Source organism: Rattus rattus, chromosome 6 (genome assembly GCF_011064425.1).
Source record: "Rattus rattus isolate New Zealand chromosome 6, Rrattus_CSIRO_v1, whole genome shotgun sequence".
NCBI lineage: Eukaryota > Metazoa > Chordata > Mammalia > Rodentia > Muridae > Rattus > Rattus rattus.
In genome coordinates this window covers 29,477,623-29,500,266 of record NC_046159.1, presented here as the reverse complement: position 1 = coordinate 29,500,266, position 22,644 = coordinate 29,477,623, and the positions used below count along the sequence as shown (strand labels likewise).

The 22,644-nt window shown below is 48.5% G+C and overlaps 1 protein-coding gene across 1 annotated transcript; it reads left to right on the top strand.

Moving 5' to 3' along the window:
* Nucleotides 1-5,932: 5,932 nt before the first annotated feature.
* On the top strand, nt 5,933-18,763 carry Cxcl12 (C-X-C motif chemokine ligand 12). Its single transcript, XM_032905832.1, has 4 exons — nt 5,933-6,069; nt 8,883-9,000; nt 11,098-11,184; nt 13,678-18,763. The coding sequence occupies exons 1-4, from the start codon at nt 6,009-6,011 to the stop codon at nt 13,769-13,771; spliced, it is 360 nt and encodes a 119-aa protein (XP_032761723.1). The 5' UTR covers nt 5,933-6,008; the 3' UTR covers nt 13,772-18,763.
* Nucleotides 18,764-22,644: the final 3,881 nt, after the last annotated feature.

Below are 22,644 nucleotides of genomic sequence, written 5' to 3'. Positions count from 1 at the left end.
GTTCTCCGAGGAGTCTGTGTACTGCAGATATTCCACAAAGTGGCATGGACTGAAGGACAGAGAACAGGATCCTCCTCTAAGCAAGAACAGCAAGTGAGGACAGAATTCTGGTTTCTCTGACATGAGGGTGGGGAGTGACTACCTGTGCAAGCACCAGGCTTAGCCTTCACAACTCCCAGGAATTCCTGGCCCCTTCCCTGGCTTTCAACCAGGATATGTTCATGTTCATGTGCTGCTGTTTTCTGGGTATCACCTTTTCCTTCCCCACATTCAGTCCATGCATCCTGTATTAGAAAGGATGCCAGTGCTTGGGTTGTTTGTACATCTACTAGAGGAGGAGGGGCACTGGTGATGCTCAGGGGAAGAAGAAGGGCTAGGACAAGTGTCTGCTTGAATTTCAAGAACGGAACAGAGAAAGGGCATTCTTCTATCTTCTATCGTATCAACACACTACCATTTAGCACCCCTGACTTGATAAAACTCAAGGTATCCCCTCAATGAGAAAGTGGGCAATTCAAGAATATGCCTCTCGTGTCTTTCTATCCACAGATTCTGAATGGGCGGAAAGCCCATAGGGAGGGGGATCTCTTACAGTATAGATCCTGAAGTCGGTCTGTCAGACTAATCATAAACAAAACACAAGATATATAGGTAAGCTTGCATCTCAGATAAACAATAAGTAATTCTTTTCTGCAAAATATGCCCCACAAAACATGTGGAATATTCTAACAAGAACAACAAAAATTTAAACACATATTTATCTGAATTCAAAGGTGTCTTGAATTTCTGTGGAGCAAATTTACTTTCATCCCTCACCAGGACAGCCCTCTTGTAAATTACATTTAAATCCCAGGTCTTCAAAGTTAAAAACGTGGGGGAGGACTGACTCTGCTAGTTGGGCAGTGAACACTGAACCAGTCTCACAGGGCAGGTGTGAGGACACAAAGGGGACAAGAATAGGATGCGGAGTGACACATGCTCCCAAGTTCACAGTCTGTCTGTCAGTCAGGTTTGTGGTTAGCAGAATGTGGTATACACAGTAGTTGCGAGTGTGCTCTGAGATCGCCGCCCATGGATCTCTGAAACCATGAATCACACTGAGCCCTGCAAAGGTCATCTATGGCTTTCATCTGTCACTGAGACAGCACTTAAGAGACAAGTAGGGAGTGTGTGCTTTGTGAATATGCTGGACAGTGTGGTGACTGGGATACGATGTATTCATAAGAGATTTTATCATACTCAGAACCACGGACAATCTTGAACATGAAATTATTGATTTCAGGACTCTTCCACTGGGTGTTTCCATGGCATGGTTGACTGTGGGTGACTGGAACCACAGAAAGCACCACCTGTAGTGAGGTGCAACTGCTATATTCCAGTCGAGACCCTTAGTGGTACCCTCGCTACTAAACCCTGTCTGCTGAAAGGAAGGTTAGCTCAAGTCAAGGTAGCTAGGCATAGAGAGGTGGAACAAACCCAGACCCGATTCTCCTGGCTTGGGAGCTAATGTGGGCTACTCTCGGGCCTGGGCCCAGAGAAACTGAAGTTTTCCACAGATCATTAAATCTGGGCGGCTCTTCTCCTAGCTGTGCTTTGGCAAGTATGTTTGCCTTCAAGTGTCTGCTCATCCTGAGCAGGACCATGTTCAATAGACATCCTGGTTTGATGGTCATGCATGCTCCCTGTAGGTGGTCCTGCCTATGTATGCATCCCAAACCCAGTGGTGTCTGCCTCAGGTTTCCTAGGATCCTTCCCCACCTGGTGGCAGGGGATTTTAAGAACTTCAGTTTGGGATCTAGTCAAGGGAAACATGGCCAGCTCAGCATGTGCCGAGCCTCAGTCCTCCCTATAAACCTTCAAGAGACTTCTAGATGGCTGTCACAGAAATGACTTATGTCCCCAAATATGCTTCTATGACTTACTGGTGGTCACATGCACTTGCAACAATTTCCCTCGGCGATTCTGCCATTGTTGGTCCCAGCTCTTGTCTTTGAAGCCGAGGTAACAGGACTTATACTGAAAATGTCTTAGTAAAAGCTCAATGTGATAGACCCAGAAGTGGTAAGCAAAAGTCCTACAGAAATAGAGTTGTCAAATATCATCTGCAAAACTTTCTCTGGGCCAAGCGTTTGGACACTTGGTCAACCACCCGCCACCACCGTCGATGGGGAGCTTGCAAATGGTTCAAGGGACAGCAGCGAGGCTCTGGGCGTTTAACTTCTTCAGCTTCACTACCGTATGGGTAGGTCATCTGCTCCTGAGCTCTAATCGAGGCATCAGAGGTGTGAGAGCAGAAACAGTGGAGAGGGAATCAGCATGAGCTGCTGTCTGCTAACCGAGCCCCATTAGACCTATGTGGAGGAGGCACCAGGAGCACTGTCAGGGGCGGGAGGACCACAGATGCCCAAGGATCTCACATGTACTCACTCTCTTCTTAGGACCTGCACACTCCTCGATCATTTCTCCCCTGCCTAGCTGGGTATGTGAGTGAGGAGGATAAGCACTTCCCTTTCGGTTTTATATTTTACCATTGTGAAGCCAAATAGTTGATTTCAGAAGGAGAACCTCGCCGAGATAGTGTGCGATATCAAACTTCGGGACTTTTTATATTATTTTCAAGATTTGCTGTCACCCACCACCTATACTATTTTATCATATGTTAGCATAAATCAACTCACTTTGTAAAACTAAAATCATACATAAAAACAGGACCAATCTTGAGGGATATTTGAACCGTTGTAGGAGTCGTGTTTTTATATTACTTTAAACATCTGCAAATCTACATCCAGAACCAGCGCTTCCTGGGCTCACTTTTATTATGTAATATTTGCACCACCAAATTATGGAAATAGCCTAGATGCCACCAGTGGGTGAATGGGTAATGCGGTTTATATGGACAATGGAGTTATACTCAGCCACAAAGACAGGTGAAATTATGTCATTGGCAAGGGAACATACGTTCAATCTCATAACAAACAAACATTGTCTGTTTTCCTTCATATATGGAATATAGAGAAAAGAAGAAAAGGAAGTTATGACACTAGTCGTCATGTGGAAGGAGGAGGAAGTGAGAAAAAGAAGATAAAACTCACAGGGACGTGAGTATCATCAAGGTCCATTACATGATAGTTGTGAACTATCACTGTATTTTTTTAAAGACAATAATAATATTGCTTTCAGAAGGAGACAACTGAAGTCATCTTGGCAGTCACCTTGCAGATGGGGACTTGGTACAGATCTTCATCTTTGCCCTGAGAAGCCAACCGGGGAAGGCTAGCCAGTGAACTTTGCAGTGAGCTTCGCTGATCAAGCAGAGGGCTAAGGGGCAGATGTCTGCGCCAAGGACCCAGAGGCTGGCCATGTAGACAAGCCTGCTTCGTAACTCTGAAGCCAGCCTTCAGGCTCCCATCTTGATTTCTGGATAGTCCACCCTGAAAGCCAAGGGGCAGCGTCCAGGAGGCAGCAGCCCGCTCTCTGTTCCCAGGTTATGTGGAGAAGAGCTGCAGACTTCACAGAGACATGAGCTGGTTTTCTGTGCCTTCCCATGAAACCAGTCTTCCCACAGAGGAACTGGGTGGACCTGAGTAGAGACGGTTGCATCAACAAAGGTGGCCCCAAGTTGTGGAGAGACTTCTTTGGCTGAGCACATTCGAAAGGCTTATGACCCCAACCCCATCTGTTTCCTTTGTGGTTTTTCTTTTTTTTTTTTTTTTTCAGAAAATAAAAAAAAAAATTCACCAACTGTAAAATTGTAGAGTTTTTACATCTAAAATCCACCCTATCCGAAACCCTCTTACTGTGTGCGGCAGCTCCCAGAGCGCTCACTGTTGCTCGACTGGTGCTCGATTGCTGGCTTTTTTGTTGCTCGCCCCTTCTTCTTCTTCCCCTACCCCGGAATTTTTTCTTTTAAATATTTCGAACTCTTAGTGCATGTCTAGCACATAGAGGAGAACCTACCGAACGTGTTTTAATGAATGGTTGTAGGAAGGTAGGGACAGATGTGACCCACATCTGCTTCTGTTCTGGAGCCTCGGTCTGCCAGAGCCTTTGTTGGTTTCTGCCTTGCTCTTGGCCTGCATAGGACACCCCTCCCCCAACCTCACTCCTGGGCTGTGAGTGGGTCCTTCTCTCCTGATTTCCTAGCAAACACTAAGTAGCAAGAGACCTGGACGTCGACCTGCTTTGGACAAACTTACAGCAGAGGTTCACCTCAGAGATGTAGGGAATAGGAGCACCACACAAGTTTTTGTGCGCAGAGTAGGTTTTGCCCAAGAGCATCTGTTTTGTTGTTTTCTTTTTTTTTTAAACTGTGCTTTATACAGGCATCAGGTATCCCAACTGCCTGAACTCCAGCCTCTCCGGTTACGGGAGCAGGGGAGATGGGACCACTAGAGGGCGCCGGAGCCCAGCCTCTGCCGATCCTACAGTACAACAGGGCCAGCAAGTTCAGTGTTCAGCATCCTGAAAGCTCAGGATAATGCAAAAGCCGGTAGAAATGAATGGCTGCCTTCTCTAGAGTGCTACTTTTTAAACACAGGGACCAGGTCGGCGCTGTTCCAGATTTGAAGCTGAGCCCCTAAAGTGCGCCTGACAAATGAATGGACGCAAAGTGCTTGGCGGAATTGTTTAAGACACTCTCATGGCTGAAACATTTTCCTCTTGACCCCGGCCACCCTTCTTTAGTCCCTAGGTGGAGCCCCAGGCCAAAGGTCCTGGCCACTTCTTCAAAAATATGATTCCCAGATTGCCCTGGACAGAGGCAAGTCTCTTTGTGCACTCCCTTGGGTGAACGTGATAACAGAATCCAAATCGCTAATTGGTTATGTGGGAAAGGCAATGGGAGCGTGGCCAACACTGTATGTGGCAGCGGAAGGTCCAAAGGACGCTGCTCCCAGCCTCTAGCCCTCCAGCTGCGGTCTGCCCCTTCCCCTGTGTCTCCCCACACCCAGGTTGGGGTTGTTTTGGTTGACCAGCGTGGAGTACAACGGTCTATCGGCAGGACTGAGCACCCGTGGGTATATTTGTAAAGACACCAATGACCACCTTCGGAAGCACTCACTCCTGGGCTTCCGAAGTTTTAGGGTTTTTAGGGAGCAGGGAAAGGAACTCTTTCGTCCCTTTTGGAACACTGGACTTTCTTCAGGAGAGGTAGGAAACACTGAAGTTTAAGAACACCCATTAAAACCAGGTACTGAGCGTCACGACGTTTCGCGGGAGTGAGGCTCTCAGTGATTTCTCCGTTTCCATTCTGCTGGGTGAGAGCTGTGATCACCTCCCTCCGCCACCCCCCAGCGACAGATACCGTTACAGCGGGGAGGTGGCAAAGAAAATTCATGGTACTATGTCTGGAAGACCCGCTTGGTCTCTTTGCTGGGCAGCACGGCCCTACGTTAGAATGCATCTTCCCGGGGGTGACTGTAGTGAGACTTTGGCTGGGAGTCCAAGTTATTCTAACTGTAGGCTGCTCCGCGTTGTCCTTAAGCCTAGCTGTCGCCTGCGGCACAGACACCCTGGGAGTGAGGTGGGTCAGCTTGAGGTCCTGGCACCAAAGAAAGGGTTCTCTGGCAACTTTTTGGGTGCGGCGCAACAGAACCTCGTGCCTGGAACACACTGTTTCGCCTCTGGTCCTTACTTGACAACTTTCGGTTTCGACAGCCCCTTAGTTTCTCTATCTGCAGGATGGGAGCATTTGTAGTCCAAGGAGCCCGCCCAAGTTGGGGACTGGGAAGATCAAAGGTCTCGGCACCCAGCGGAGCCGGGGACACCGAGGGCGCCAAGAAGGGGGTGGGTAGGTAGGGGACTGGAAGGGCGGCTGCTCCGCAGGGGATGCGCGTCAGAGACCCCAGCCACACTTCAGACACGCCCCTTGACGAGCCCCGCCCCGCCTGGTTTTCGGCTCTAAAGCGCCCAGCGCGCGCCTCTCGCTGCCGCACTTTCACTCTCGGTCCACCTCGGTGTCCTCTTGCTGCCCAGCTCTGCAGCCTCCGGCGCGCCCTCCCGCCCACGCCATGGACGCCAAGGTCGTCGCCGTGCTGGCCCTGGTGCTGGCCGCGCTCTGCATCAGTGACGGTGAGTGCAATCTGCGCCCGGGCCCGGGCAAGGCTCGCAGCTCTGTGCCGGAGCTCCTTCGGGTCCGCGGTTCCCCTGCCCGCGCCGGAGTCGCGGAGAAAGAACTCGTTCCGCGCCGTTCACTGCAAGCTAACTTCAGGCAGCCCACTCTGCAGGGCGCACTCCCCACGGGTGCCCTTTCCCGTGTCCCACGGGTCGCACCGAGGTTTTGTGCTCTGCGAAGCGCGGCTGCAGGACCTAGAGAGGGCTGCAGGCGAGGCCCTGCAGGATTGTTGGGCAAGTGTGGGGTCGGCGCGGAATGGAAGCTTGGGCGACGGTGTCCTGGGCTTGGGCCCTGGAGCGCGCCAGCTGCACTCAGCTAGTGTCCACCCGCGCCCAGATGTTCCCAGAGGCGAAGGGCAGCGTGGTCCCGGAGTTGACCGTGCAGGAGATTCATTCGGGTGGTGCGTGTGCCAGCAAACTCTTAAAGTAGCTTGGTTTGGCTATAGGTTCGGTGGTGCAGTTGAGTTTCGTCCCCTCAGACTGTAGCGAGTTCTCTTACAACACCCTCCCGGCCATGAGCAGCGCAGTGCAGCGCTAGAGCTTGCGCCAACAGCCAGGGCTGCGCTTCTGCACAGTTCGTTGGTCCGTAGCGACGCGGACCTGAGCACGCGTCTCTTCGCTGCGCCTTTTTCTTCTTACCGGGGTCACTAGACAAAGGCGCAGCAGTTACTCGAGCTATCTGCACACCTCTCCCCAACCCCCAAACACACCTGCAAATGGGCGCTTTTGTAGCCAGCCCCGGAGCCCTCCGCTCTGGAATGAGATCTGCAGCAGAGTTCAGTCTCCCAGACCCAGGGTGGTGTCTTCTTTCACTGGGAAAGGGCTTTCATTTTGTTTTCTTTTTTTGACACTGAAGAGAAAACTCTCAGCGCTGTTACAAGACACCGTTGCTGCAAAACAAAACAAACCATTGCCTCTGAACACAAAACAAAACCCTACCAGTCGGGCCCCTGCCTTCCTCCGCTGTGTTGTTTCCGAACTGAGGGGCGGTCGGAGCCCTTGGTGAGGCTGCGATCTAAATGCTGCCCCAAGTGCGCCAAAGCGTTGGTTTGGGTTCTTTCCCTGTGAACAACAGGGTACGGAAAGTAGTGGGACCTGCGTTTGTTTGGCTAAGTATGGTTGGAGAGGCTGGACTTGCCTAGTCCGAGGGAAATGTTCAGTAAAAATTTAGTAAATGTTCAGTAAAAGTTCAATAAAAGAATAGTCAGTTGCTGATCGGAGGAGTAAAAAAGACAAATGAAAAGCAATTTAGTTTTTTTTTTTTCCTCTGCTACTGAGAACACCTGGGAGGCTGCAACTTCCCACTGGCCCCCAGTGCGTCATCATGGAGCACATTGATTTGGGCATTAATAATTGAATGAGCTGGTGACGTTGCAAGGGTCACAGTCTCTGGCAAACTGTACTGCCTCCTGGGAAGTCAGGTATGAGGCAGGAATGTAGGAACTCGGGTCCTCAAGGCTGGAGTGCAATTGTCCCGAGTAATTGGGGTGTCTCACCCCCAGACATATTCTGACTGTAGGAAGAGTCGGACTCTTGTCTTCTCTACAACCAAGTGTCTGGATCAGACCTGTTCTCTAGGCAGGACTCCGTTGCATTGCCCAGATGAAAGCGCCTGTGTGCCCTCCGGTCCTGCACAGCCCTCGAGTTGCAGCATGGCTAACCTTGTTGTGGTTCCTGTGTTTCCCCACCAGCGGATCCAACTCAGCAGCTAGACATTAGGCACCCTAGGCTTCCTTGCTTAAACCCAGGACAGCAAGCTTCCCAGGACTGTTAGAGTGAATGCGCCTTGCCTCCTTAAGCCAAGCTCTCTCTGTTCCCAAGTCCAGGGTGGGCAGTGAGCTGGTTCGGCCTTTGGTCTGTACCTGCAGTCTGTTTTTCCTATGCTTTAGCGTCTAAATACACTACCCTTCCCAGGTCACGCATCTCTTAGCTAAATGGCACCTGCAGAAGAAGATAATCCCATCATATATTTAATTTGGCCCACTTCTCCACCTGCTTCCCAAAGGTAGAGACCTTCAGAGTACCCAGAAGTCCCCTGGAACTCTGAATAAGCAAACTTAAAATCCTGGGACTAACTATTCTCAACCATACTTTTAAACGTTGGTGAAGAGATCCATAAATTTAAACATCTGGGGATATTAAGAAGAGCTAGGATAAAATCTTGTTGTTGGAGGGGAGGGGAGCAGCTACAAATCCAGTCCTCAGGGGTTTGCAATTCTAGACTTAAAGGGTGGGTCTTAAGAGGGGTTCTAAAGGAGCCCCTTGCTAATTTACACTAATGAGTGTCAATTAAAGCATTTTGCAAATTGGTGAATTGGCAAACAAAGCTAGTAATAGGATCCAGGAGGCCTAAGCGTCTAGGTAGTGACCATAAAAGCCACAGTTGACCCCAGCTTTTGGGGAAAGCTGGATAGAAGGTAAAGCCATGGCCTCCCCTGTGGATTCTTTTGTGATTTCCAGGGCTTAGGATAGGGTGAGTGGGAGGAGGAGGAGCTGCAGGTGGTAGAGGGAAGCCCCCACCCCCAGGCCTGCAACAGAGGGATGAAGAGGAGCCTAGAACCCCCACTTCCCGGGTCCTTTTGTCCCTCAGAAGCTGACCCAAATCAAATCTCACGGTGCTCCCTAGCAGAGGGGAGGGTCTTTGCAAGAATCTTTCTGTTACCATTCCTGCCATTCTTCATCACTGGTACCAGCAAACCCTCAAACACTCAAACCCCCAGCACCAGGCAGAGTAATGACTGGTCCTGTTTTTCTCTCTCCACCTCCTTTAGGTAAGCCAGTCAGCCTGAGCTACAGATGCCCCTGCCGATTCTTCGAGAGCCATGTCGCCAGAGCCAACGTCAAACATCTGAAAATCCTCAACACTCCAAACTGTGCCCTTCAGATTGTGTAAGTCTTAGCCATCATTCCCCAAGGAGGAACACAGTATAGAAGGCCTCAGACTCGGCATAATTAGGGGCAGCTATTGCCATCACTGGGACAGTGATGTGCCATCAGACCTGAGTTTCAAAGGCTACTTTTGTTCCCAGAACCCTGGTGTGCTCACGCTCAGTGTTTCTCACTCTTGCTTTCCAAGCTGCTTCTTGCATTACAGTGGGCTGCCTCTTTACAGAGAAAGCCATGGTCTTGACGGAGGTCAGCCCTCAACTCTGGACTTGACGGAGGTCAGCCCTCAACTAAAAAACCATGGACTTGACGGAGGTCAGCCCTCTACTATCGACAGTTGCATCTGTCCTGTCAGTTTCAAGGCTCTGGTACCCAAAATCAATCCTTTCTCACGTAGTGAAACAAAACAAAACGAAACAAAAAGGACCCGAGATAGCATGGAAATACTTTTAATCACTTTCTCAGAGGTCAACATTTTAAAGTCATTTTGTTTCAGAGTTTTCCGGTTTGCTGGATGGTGATGATAGCTGCCAGCGTTTGATTTAAATTTAGGTTGGAAATAAGAAAAGCCCAAAACATAGAAGTGATGTAAATATCTCACTCAGAGTCTGGTAGACTTGGCAGAGATGTGTCGTGTTTTAGTCTGTCCTCCCATACCTGAGGATGGTGAGGGCTCAGAGCCTCCTAGGAGGGGTTCCCAAGCTCAGATGATCAACACTAAAAACAGTAAACGGCAGCTGGAACCATGCTAGCTCAAAGGCTTCTTCGCCCAACAGCGACTGCTTTAGGCTCTCCGTCTTCGTCAGTCTCCCTTACCGGCCTTCGCTGCTGTGTTATGTACAGTATGCTTTAGAGACCTCGATGGTGAATATTACTATTACTATTTTGATTAAAATACAGTATTGTCCTGAGAAAGGTATTTCTAAGGTGATGATTTGACTTTTGAGTAGGCCGTGCTGGTTCAGTGTCCTGGGAATGAGCGTTGAACATTCAGTGTCGAATACAACTATTGATTCTAAGTGATCACTAAGTTAATAAATGACTGGATCCAGACTGACCGCCCCCCCCAACCCTATTGAAATTGCATCCCTTTGACCAACTAATGGACAGCCTGCCTGAAGAGCTTTCCCTGTCCTAGGACACTGGGTAGGCGTTTGTTTTCCCCAGAGACAACTCAGTGGCTGGGGAGGAATATTCTCCAGTAGTTTGTGTTTGTCTTTGGTTGTTGTGTTTTTTTGTTTGTTTGTTTGGTTGGTTTGATTTTTGTTTGTTTTCTTGGAGGGGGGTTGCTTTCGGTTTTTTTTTGTTTTTGTTTTTGTTTTTGTTTTGCTTTTTAATTATCTGTCATCGAGGACTTTATGGAGAATAACCAGTTCATCAGTTCATCTCTCAATTAGGAAGCCTAGGAATGGAAGGGAGAACATTGAGTCAATTTTAACAAACCCACAAAGCTAAGACTTTCAAGCGCTTGTAAACGCTTGTAAACGCTCTCAGGCAACCGCTGGACAATTTGTCTAGACTGCTCCTTGCCCATCTGAACAACCTCACTTCACCTGCCCTGTTCCTCCCCTTCTGCATTCCTGCCGTCTTTTTCCTGAGCTACCCTTAAGTTTGTCCTGTGTGCTATCAAGATGCTCTGTCAAATTTTTAGGCTGCTTCTGGCACTCACCAGAGGTTTCCAAGACCCCACCCCACCCCCGACCCCGCGCACCCATGATGTCAGTCATTTGCGCCTTCTGGGTGGCTCTTCCTCCACCTCCTTGGGCGCTTTGGCTCCTTTTGGAGATTCGTCCTTCGTTTTCCTTTACTTTACTCATTTGCCAAACTCTGGCTTGGCCAGATGCTCAGATGTCTCTGCTGTGGTCTCTTCTCTGTGTCCCCTGGGAAGCATCCTTAGCACATCCCTAACTCTGCAGTGGTGGTCCCAACACACTTCAAGCGCTGTGTCTTCCAAAACTGAGGCTTCCAGGAGCAGCAGCTGGGCCCTTCAGTGAGGACCTTCAGCTGGGTGTGTCGGGTGAGCCCGCGCGATCGCTTTCTCCCGCGCGATCGCTTTCTCCTGCTCGGCTGTACAGTGTCTCTTCCCTTGTGTTTTGGCAGTGCAAGGCTGAAAAGCAACAACAGACAAGTGTGCATTGACCCGAAATTAAAGTGGATCCAAGAGTACCTGGACAAAGCCTTAAACAAGTAAGCACAACAGCCCAAAGGACTTTCCAGTAGACCCCTGAGGAAGGCTGACCTCCGTGGGAGAGGAAAGGGCAGTGGTGGGGAGGAGGGCCTGAACCCTGGCCAGGTTGGCCAGTGGGACGGCACTGACTGGGGTCATGCTGAGATTTGCCAGCACAAAGACACTCCACCAATAGCACATGGTACGATATTGCTACTTATATTCATCCGTGCCCTCGCCCGTGCACAATGGAGCTTTTATAACTGGGGTTTTTCTAAGAAATTGTATTACCCTAACCAGTTAGCTTCATCCTCATCTTCCTCATCCTCATCCTCATCCTCATTTTTTAAAAGCAGTGATTACTTCAAGGTCTGTATTCGGTTTGCTTTGGAGCTTCTCGCTTCCCTGGGGCCTCTGGGCACAGTTACAGGTGGTGGCTTTGCTGGGAGCCCTGGGGAGTAGCAACCTTCCACCAGAGCAGGTCCGAGGAATGCTGCAGGGCTTGTCCTGCAGGGGGCGCTCCCGGACAGATTCCTTGCCGAGAGTCACTCAGCTCAAGGTTGGGCAGAGGCTCCTTTTTCCAGTTCAGTGCCGGGGGAAGCTTCCTTTAGAAGGTACCCCTGGGGCCTGTGCTCAGAGACCCTTTCCTAGCCGTTCCTGATCTCTGCTTGCCTCCAAAAGCATGCTTCAACTGGCTTCCGCTTCTCACCTCTGTAGCCTGATCTGCCAATGCTGCAGTGGAAGGAAGGAGAATGATTTGGGGGGCGCTCCCCCCCCTCTCTTCCCTTTGCTTTCCTCTCACTTGGGCCCTTTGTGAGATTTCTCTTTGGCCTCCTGTAGAACGGAGCCAGCCCCTCCTGGATAATGTGAGAACATGCCTAGAATTAACCACAGAACACAAGTCTGAGAATTATCCGAAACGCAATTTTAAATTTGAAAACTGTGAGGAATTGGACTTTTGCAATTGCCCATGAGTCCTATATATTTCAACAGTGGCTCCGTGGGCTCTGGGTTTTCGAATATCAGAGATGAAAAAAAAACGAATAAGCCAGAATCTTGCCGTGAAGCCACAGTGGGGATTCTGGGTTCCAATCAGAAATGGGAACAAGATAAAAATTGGATACGTCCTTATGATCACAGACGGCCCTGGTGGTTTTGATAACTATTTGCAAGGCATTTTTTACATATATTTTTGTGCACTTTTTATGTTTCTTTGGAAGACAAATGTATTTCAGAATATATTTGTAGTCAATTCCTATATTTGAAGAGAAGCCATAGTAGTGTCAGTAGATAACCTCTACGGTCTTGAACTACTGGCGATTTGTAAAGAAATATATATGACATATAGATGTATTGTAGCTTGCCAATGTCAGCCAGTGTATTTTTCCACTTGTAATGAAATTGTATCAACTGTGACACTATATGCACTAGCAATAAAATGCCAACTGTTTCATGCTGTAAGCCTCCTACTGTATGTGGGAATTTATTTACCTGAAATAAAATCTACTAGTTGTTAGATGGAGTGCACTTACGTGTCTGAAGATGGAAAAACCAGGCACACCTGCCGGTCATGTGCTGTGGACCGCCCTGCAGTCCGGGCGAGCAACAGACACGGCGGCAGGCTCGTCTCAGGTGCAGATTGAGTCTGCATCAAAAGTTTGTGTTTTGTTTTGTTTTTTTTTAACCCAAACTAGTTTTCTGATGAATAATACTTGACTCACTAATTCTCCTTCCCCTCCTCCTCCTCAGTTCTCCTAACATCCTCATGTAATCCCCGGACTCAACCCCAGTAATACCAAGCTTTCCTAGTTTCCCATGTAAAAAATCCCATGACTCCAGGCCATGTTAATATCAGGCTTTGGTGGGAACAGGTGGCCTCACCCCATAAATCATTAAATACCATTCAGCTTGAATCATTTTAATGTGACAGTCACAAAGCAGTTGCTCTAATAAAAACTCTGCTAACCATTCCTCTCCTTAGCTTTCTAGAACAATCTCAGTTATCCCTAGGGATGCTCCCCAGCATCCAGAAAAGAGAAGTGGGATCAATCATCCTGCCTTCTTGGAGGGCTGCCTGAGCCTGGGGCCTCAACATCCCCAACTTTGTATAATTTGAAATGCAGATTTGTAATGAAGGCAGAGTTCACCTCTGCCTTGAAAAGGAAGGCAGGCCCAGAGCTTCCTTCCCTGCCCTCTGAGATGGGCGTTTTTTATCTCCTGGTGAGCTTTGGCAGGGATGGTAAAAACCAGGACCAACCTGGCAAACTGGCAGTCTCTGTCAGCGGTCCCCAGGCCATAGGGTTAAGGTAGCCTATTTAACTTCTGGGTGGGGAAAATGTCTAGTTTACTTTGATAAATTGCTTAGGAACCACAGTTGCCAAGTGGCCTCCAGGCCTCAAACTGAAGACCGAGTTAAAACAACTCGTATGGCAATGTTAAATACTGTGCGAACTGAGAGAGATACCCTCCCATATGTTGCAATGTGATTAATGGTTCTACTAATTCTATCGAAGGGGGCGCAGAGAAGAAAAAGTGGGGAAAAAAGAAAAGATAGGAAAAAAGAAGCGACAGAAGAAGAGAAAGGCGGCCCAGAAAAAGAAAAACTAGTTACGTGCTTCCTGCAGATGGACCACAGTACGCTCTGCTCTGGCGCTTTGTAACTCCCTCTTCCCTCTCCGGGGGCAGATCCCACACTCCGGGCAGGTGCTCAGACTGATGGTAAACTCTTCCCTCTTCTGGGGGCAGACCCCACATCCCGGGGCAGACCCCACACCCCGGGGCAGATGCTTAGGCTTTCCTGCCCCGGTGGCCACACCAGCTGCTGTATTTATGCGCTTCTTAAGGCCCTGCTCTGTCTGCTAAGCTATGAAGAAAGATGTGCAGAGACTGGGGTGGAGACTAAGCCACAGAGGACCTGCCTAGCCTGGCAGCTTGCCCCGAGCTGAGCCCCTTGGCCAGGAGTTCACAAGGCTCACACCTACAATCCCATGAAGGCCAGGGTGGTCTGCTTAGCCAGGAAAGGGCATGTGCCTTCCCCTCAACCACACTGCCCCCTGTGGCCTTCTCAGGTAACTGACTTGCTCTCAGGCCCACGGGGAGCTTTTCCAAATCCCCGCGGCCTGGGAAGGGACTTCATTCAGCCCTGCTTCCCCGGGCTGTGGGAGCAGCTTGGTTTCAACACAGAAGGGTATCTGCAGACTGTGTTGGGTGAGAAGCCGGAAGAATGAGGTCTCAGAGAACGCATGTTAGCTGCTTCTCAGGGAATCTTTCCTTTGGAAAATTCACTTTAGAGTCTTTAAACGGGTCCCTCGTGGGGAGGGCAGATGTGCTCTGGGACTTTCTGAAGGGCCAGCAGCTTCAGGGACTTAGTCTGTCCTCCCCACGTTTGGTCTCAACATTCCTAGAATGGTGTGCTATCCGGTCACCACTGCCTCCGTCCTCACTCCTGAGAGATGTCTGCCTTCTGTGGATTGGGTTAAAGCTCTGGAATTATCTAATATCCCAACCCACCACCCTCACCTGGCAATTTTTGTCTAGTCTTTTGTTTTTGTCTTTCTCCGGTTTGGATTAGAAGGATAGAGGGCAAGGCTCTGATTCTAGCAGTGTTTTGGAGAAAAAAATTTTTTTCTTCATCTCATGTAGACACACACACACACACACACACACACACACACACACACACATCTTGTACCCCAGACCTCTGGGTCTAATTTTCATAATTGGGGCAGAAAGAAGAAATGATCTGAAGATACAGCAAATGGATTGCAGGGGAAGGAAGGCCCAGTGTCCTGTGTGCCATGCCCTCTTGGGTCCTTAAGTTCTAGGTTCCTTAGAGGGTCTAACATTAAATAGGTAAGAGGCCTTCATGGTCCTTGCTGGGGAAGGGTCTCACCAGGGAGCTTCAGGGAAGACCCATGTTACGAACTCTTACGCTTTATCTGGACAGCCCTCCTGGCCCATACCCTCTCCTCAGATCTGAGGTAGTGGGGTGGGCTATTGGTGGGCATCTTTCAAGCCCAGGGTTACTGTCTGTCCTTCTTGGGGCAGTCAGTTACAGTCTGGTCTCAGTGGCCTTGGCTGCATCCTTCCTACTGTTGACAAAACACTTCTGAAGGCCAGATCTGTGCTCAAGCCATAGTTCTGCCTAGGAATGGATGCCCAGCCCCTCCGGGACACTGGGAAGGACTGTTGGCCCCTAGCAACCAAAGGCCATACCGAGGCTGCCCTGAGTTGGAAGACCACTTTCCGAAATGCCCATGGACTCTGCCTCCCACCATCCACCCCTGACTCCTAAGAGTTAGAGAGTAGGAGAACAGTCTGTTTCTTAGGAACCACAGCAAGCTCCCAGGAGCCCTCTGTGCTTATGAAGCCCATCTAATGGGCAGCCCCAGCCTTCTGGACAGAGTCCTCATGGAAATGCGTGAGAAGCTGATTTCGTCTAAGGATGGGTTGAAGGTAGGATGTGCTCCTGTATGTTCTCAGGCAGGTGAGAGGGGGTCGTCCTTACAGTATCTAGCATAAACACCTTCTGGAAGATCTGCAGCTCTAGAGGTCACCTCCTCAGTGCCAAGACCTCTTCTGGTGGTGTGGGAGCAGCCAAGAGATTTCAAGGAAGAGTGATTATTTGATGAAATAACTTGAATTATATCAAGAGTGAATATTTGATGGGAACTGCCTCTTCTCTTGGAGTTCTGAGGCCTGGGGATGCCCAGGAACTCAGGGCACCTGCTGTTGTTGGAGTCGATGCATAGTGTCAACTCCAGTGTCCTAAGGTTAAGGCAGTGTGCCTTGTCATGTGTTCCTTGTACCACGCCTCCTGTGCCAGTGTGTGTCTGCCTTAGCCTGTGCTTGACATGTTCACCCGTCTTCTCTGCTTGCCACCACCACCCAGACCCTCAGCATCAGCCCTGGCTGTGCCCTTCCCTGCCCTCCCACTCTCTCAGGCCTTGGAAGGAAGATGGCTCGACTGCAAGCTGAACTAAGGAGTAGGGCCTGTGGCTCCTGCCAGGCCACACAGCGTCCCAGGCACGTGGTGAGAATCCGCCTTAATGTGTCTCCTCTGTTCTTGTCAACAGGAGGCTCAAGATGTGAGAGGTGTGAGTCAGACGCCTGAGGAACTTACAGAAGGAGCCTAGGTCTGAAGTCAGTGTTAGGGAAGGGCCCATAGCCACTTCCTCTGCTCCTGAGCAGGGCTGATGCCATTTCCAAGGGACTTGCTTTGCAGTTTGCTACATTTTCACCATTTGATTATATAGCAAGATACATGGTAATCATTTTTTTTTTTTAGTCTGATTCTCCAATGTCATTGGTGACAGGCCAAGGCCTGTCATCTCCTTTGTTCTAGTATCTTTCCCATGAAGGACCTTTTCTGAACAGTGGCTCCCAAGGTTTGTCTCTTTGAGCTGAGGCAGGAGGCTCACCTTTTTCTGATTAGAAACTGGGTGTTCCTACCCCCAAGGACTGCAGGGCTTTCCCCGAGCTTAGGCAGGAGTGTGAGGTCAGGGAAGAGCGAGATCCACCCTCATCCCATGCTCTCCTCTTCATCCCACCATGCTCATCTCTGTCTCATCCATCACCGTGTGTCTGCAAGACTGTCTCCATGACCCTGAAAAAGGACTCCCTCAAGATGAACTCCTTTACTCAAATGGGACAGCAAGAAAGAAAAGGAAATGTCTGTTCTTCTGCCCAAACCCTTCGCGCGTCTATGTCTTGTTTGGAATATTGTCTCTTCAACCCCCTGCTTCTGTTGACCTCCATGACCAATGTCTCATTTGTGCACTGTCTCTAACCCAAATGCAAAGGCTGTGTATGAGGTAATGGCCCTGAGGTCCAGGCTTTCATGGAAACAGTGCACTGTCTCCCTGTTGACAGGCTCATTTTGGACACACAAAGCCCAAAGAAAGGTGGTTTGCAACAGCGCTCAGCTCTAAGAACTGTAGATCCTTCATATTTTCGTAACTGTTAGCTTTAAATTGTGGGTTCTTAGCTTCCTGGAACCAAATGCATTCTTCTATTGAGGACTAGCAGGTCTCAGTTCTTTCCAATTATTTTTAAAAGCCAATGAATAAAAGCATCAGCATTGGGCCCCGCTGGGCGGGCATTTCTCTAGAAAGGGGTGAACCACCTACCTTTCCTTAGGACAGCCGACCAGCATGGCCCAGGAAGTGTTTTGTCTTCTGCAGTTTTTATGCAAGCTCCCTGCCACCTTTGACAAACGCACAGTTAAGAGCCAGTATCTAGTTCTTCAGAGACAAAGATGGAGGGAGTAAGAAGGGGAAGGAAAACGGAGTAAGATGGAAGGGAGAAAGCTACCAAAAGATCATCTTCAAAAGCAGGCGTTTGAGAGTGAACGAGCTGTAGAATTGTTAGTTGATGTGTGTGTGGTGAGGGATTTCTATAAATAGTCATTCAAGTTGATTTCACAGCAGATGAAAAACCCAACCAGCAAGATTTTGATCAAATTCGGACAACAACAAAACTAAAAATGTGAAGCCAGTTTGGATAAGGGGCATATGGCTTGCCGCAGAGCTGGGTCCCCATGTGGATTCAGAATTATTTTAAACTCTCTTGACTAGGACATCCGGGACCCCCACAAGAGAAACCACTAGTCTGGATCGCTGTGCAATGGCCACTTAGCATCTAATCCAAGCTTTGAAGGAAACAAGTACAGCCTTGCACCTTCTCTCCAGTTAGGGATCCTTTCAAAGTCTCCTTCACAGGGAGGATAAAGAGACTGGGTGGAAACTGGAGGGAGATGAATTTGTGTATCAATTCCTCTGCTGACAGTCAGTTTCTAGGTGGAGACAGCCTGCCTAGAGCAAATGTGCATTTAAATAGAACATTTACATGGGAAAAGCCTCTCCCCACCTTAATCCCCCATGCTCCTGCTTTCAAAATACAAGCACAGCAGTCCTTGAATGGTTGTTGACCCCGGACACCTAGCTGTCCCTGATGGTCCTGGTGCTGCCCGAATTCCCTTGGGCGCCAAGTAACCTGCCAGGCAGCCAGTCCCTCTGTCACCAGCCTTTGCATCTGGATAGGGAAAGGGGGGTTGGAGACATACAGTCTGCTTTGTGTTGAAACCCAGATTTGTACCCTGTGTTTACACTGTGCTGCTGGCTCTCGGGGACAGTGGGAAGGAAGTGCAGCCGAGGTGGCAGACCCCTCTGATTCATTGCCTGGTCTGCTTTGAGGGAGGGTTTGGAGAGCAAAAGGCTGCATTCCTCTGCGGGACTTGGCCTGAGGCCTTTAGGCCTCTCCTTCGAGTTCTGTTTATCTTCTCATGGGTGATTATCTCGGCGGTGTCACCAGGGGCTTCCTCTCAGAAGTCATTCCTCAGCAGAGCTTGCAGTGTCTACGCAGCGATGGTTTCAGTGTTGCATGTGGTGAATACTGTATTTTGTTTCAGTTCTGTCTCCCAGATAATGTGAAACTGGTCCAGGAGAAGGCAGCTTCCTATACGCAGCGTGTGCTTTCTTATTCTCGTTTTTAATATATGACAGTTATTTGAGAGGCCATTTCTACTTTGAAGTCATATCAATGAAAAATGATGTATCTTCACCTACAATTTTTCCTAATAAAGTTCTGTATTCGAATGTAGCTGCCAAGCATCCTCAGTGAACGTTACCATGTGGAACTTTCCACACTTGGTTTTACCTGCTCGAGCCTGACTCTGGGAGACCGACCCTGCAGTGTTAGCAGAAGAGCTTAACAGGCAACAGGCCCTGGTGTTCGCCCCCTCTTGGTCTAACTGCCGGTGCCGGAAGATCTCTATAGGGAAAGGTGTTCCATTTTCTCCACATGACCGGGATTGCTCCTTAGAGGCCAGACAGCCTTTCACTGTATAAGCAATGGCTTAGTGTAAAGTCACAGGAGTTTTCCCAACAGTCACAAGAATTTGGGAGAGGAAGGCCCACGCTACACATATAGGTCATTGTAGTAGGTGATAAAGGAAGGACTCTGTCCTTATAACAGCTGAAAACCACAATATTCTGCATGTTCCTATCCTGGGTGAGGGAGCTAATGAAAGGGTAATTTGCTGACTACTGCTGGCCAGCTTCCTTGAAGAGTCCTGCTTTCCCCAACAGACAGCCTTTGTCTCTTACAGCTTGGTCTTTGGATTCTCTTTATCCCACATTCAGCCATTTTGTAAAAGAGAGGCTAGCACCAAGCTCCAAAAATGTCCAAGTCTTCAATGTTAGAGATCTCACCACATCTCCCTCCACATTCACAAATTCCCCATTATTTATAGGATAGTTTTCAGGTGAGTTCTAAGTTGTGTAACCCACAAGAATTAGAAGGGTCAGAGGCACCAGGGGAGGCAACATGGGACTATCCGACCACATGCATGTGAAGATGTAAGAAACAGGCAAGAGCTTGAATCCCACTCTCTCTTTGCCCACGCCGTGACTTGAGACATACTAATTGTCCTTGGGGTCTTAGTCATATACCATCCACGAGAGAGAGAATATAGGATCAGCTAGAATGATAGAAACACCCCCCAAACCCGTGCTTCCAGAAGGTCCCCTCTTTATACCTCCTGTGCTATGAAGTTCATAGAACTAGAAGAAATTGCTTACATTTGCTTCTCAAACAGCCCACAGCAAAGCCCAGTGACAAGGTCGAGCCTGCTCCAGGCCAGTGAAGGGGAGAAGCCTTCCATTGGCCCCTGTGGATTCTTTAGGGTCAGAGCAGCGTTCTCAAGAACAGTAAGCTGCTATTCCAGCACCAGGACCTGATCACCAGTTCTCTGAACAATCTGTGTCCTCAATCCACCATGTTCCTTTCCCTCTGCATGCAGAACAGACTGGGCATGTCCATACAGCACAGACAGGGAAGCTCAAAGAAGAAAGATGTCTAATTCAGGCTACAATGAAGGGTCCTGTTAGACATCTACTGGCCTGGGATAGGAGAGAAAATGTGCTCTTTTGAGAGCCAGTCTCCTGAGTGCATTAGGCCACTGAGGGCCCAGAAGGTATCCTTGTTAATTAGAAGCAGCCGTTGCTCTTTAGAGGCTGCACATGGGAGTCCAGCACAGCTAGGAAGCTAGGATTCTACCTCCTCACTCTGGCTGTAGTCTTATAACGAGAGGTATAAGTTGTACAAAGGCAGTACTGACTCCCATGGTGAGAAGGTCCCAGCAGTCTGGAAAGGTGTGAGAAAACCTTGAGGGTGATCAGATGCATGGACACCCAAGCCAGCTGTGGGCCAATCTTGTTTCAGGGGTACAGAGATATATTGCAATGAGTCACACTTCTGCTTCTTTTTCTCTGTGTTCATACTGGGGACTTGACACTCAGGACTGTGGACAGTCAGAGGACAGGCAGAAAAGGTTAAGTCTTGATCAACAGGACTCAGAGAGAGGTGTGGATAAGAGACAAGGGAACCTATAGTAGAAGGGCTCAGAAGGCATTAGCATTGGTCCATACTCCCTAACCTAGACTCTAGTTAGATACACTTCCATCCAAGATTTTTTTTAAAAAATCTTGTAATGACACCAAAATAGCCATTTCTAAGTTAATTAGACCAAGTGGGTCAAGTATGGAGGCCACAGGCTGGTGCTTGCACAGGAAGTTGCTAGAGGTCTCCTGACTTCTTTGCCAAGCTTCCCCAGAGATCTTCTTAAAGCTCACTTCCTGGTTTTAGTTGGAACTCCAAGGAAAGATTACTGAAACTACAGAAGCATTCTAGACTATGGCTCTCACCCTAGATTGATTTAAGTCTCAGATGTGATGCCCAGGCTCTCCTCATATAAAACATGCTCAGAATCCATTTAGATCCTGGATATCCTTCTTTGCCTAAAGATACGTATGAACACCAAATTAGTGGCCCAGAATCACCCGTGGAGAGACAGTTAGACATCTACTGGCCTGTCTAAAGCTAGAGCTCTACAGGTGCATGATGGGTCTTAGAACCCAATCTCACTCTGGATATCCAAGGATAGACTGAAGACCATGAATTTCTAGGTGAAGTCCATCCTCGAGTGTCTACTGAGATGTAAGCTGCAGAAGTCTTGCATGAGGATGTATTCCCAGCACCTGATCATGATGAGTGTTTAGAGCATACTTGAGAGACTTGGTGTCCACAAGCCAACACCAACAGCAAAGAGCTGGTGCTCTTACTGTGCCATAAACCGCTCTCAGTTTTCAGCTGATGGTGCTCTGGCAAGTTTTGGGGTAAACAGAGTAGAATCTACTTCTTGCCCCACAAGACCAAATAGAAACAAAGAAGAGAGAAGCCAGGCCTTCCGGTTATTGCTGAGAATGGAAGGGAGCCGTCTGGGTGGAGTGGCAAGGGGGGCTTGGGCATTCAGACTTGTAAAGAGCATAGGTACAGTAGATGGCTGTTGACTCACGGAATGCTGGGTAAGGCAGAGGGCCAAGTGCTGCAGACAGCCCATGAGGCCTAGCTGAGGTGAGGAACACCCTTAATCAAATAAGAATACTTATCTTCCAAGTTATATTAAATGCCTACCGTTTGTAATGTAAGGTTAAGACTTCATTGACAACAGCCACGTTTTACTCTCCAAGTTACTATGAACACAGGTAAGTGTGGTGGGCCATGCTAAGCCCCTGCCTGGAAAATGACTCAACTGAAAGCCACAAACCTCGGTAGAATTGAAGACATTGCATGCATGCAAAGATCAAGAACACACAGAGGTTTATTTTGCACGATGCTGTACATGATAACTTCATCTTGAAAATTCATGCTCAAGAACCATGCAACCAAGTAACCAAAAATAGTCCCGTAATGTTTTAAGTAACTGTTGTTTTGTAGCGGGCTACATTTGTAGCTATCCTGGGTTACATGTAACAGGTTGGATGACCCTGGTTTATAACAACATGCTAACATTATATCTTTGTTTAAAAAAAGATTGTGGTTGGGGAGACACCTCAGTAGTTAAAATAATTTTTTGTTCTTATGGAAGACCCAGGTTTGGTAATCAGCACCCACACAGAGTAACTCACAAGACCTTGTAACTCCAGCTCTGCCTGTGACACACTCTTCCTGCCTTCACACATGCTCACATATGCAGTACACACAATAAAAATGGGTACACATGATAAAAATAAATATATCTTCCCTTTAAAAGAAAATATAATTGTCTCCCAGCTAAATTGCAGACTAGACTATTTAATCGCATAGCTTATGTGACTTACCAAAGCTAAAGCCAGGATAAGGGAAAAAATTAAACTCTACTCCAGAGAGGATTAACCCTGGAACTTCACAGAGGTAATAATAACGGCCGGAAAATGTAGAGCAAAGAACAGGAAACACACGCAAACAAGTAAACTAAGGGAAGCACAACTTTGGCCTGGAAGCTCTGGAGGCTCTGGTAAGAAGAGACTGGCAGTTCCTGTCCCAGGAGAAGCCCACAGTAAATGGACTTGCAAGTTTTGTTGCAACTTTTGGTGAGACAGTGTTTTCTTTTGTGGACCTGTCAAGAATAGAAAGAAATCACACTTTAAACATTTATGCAG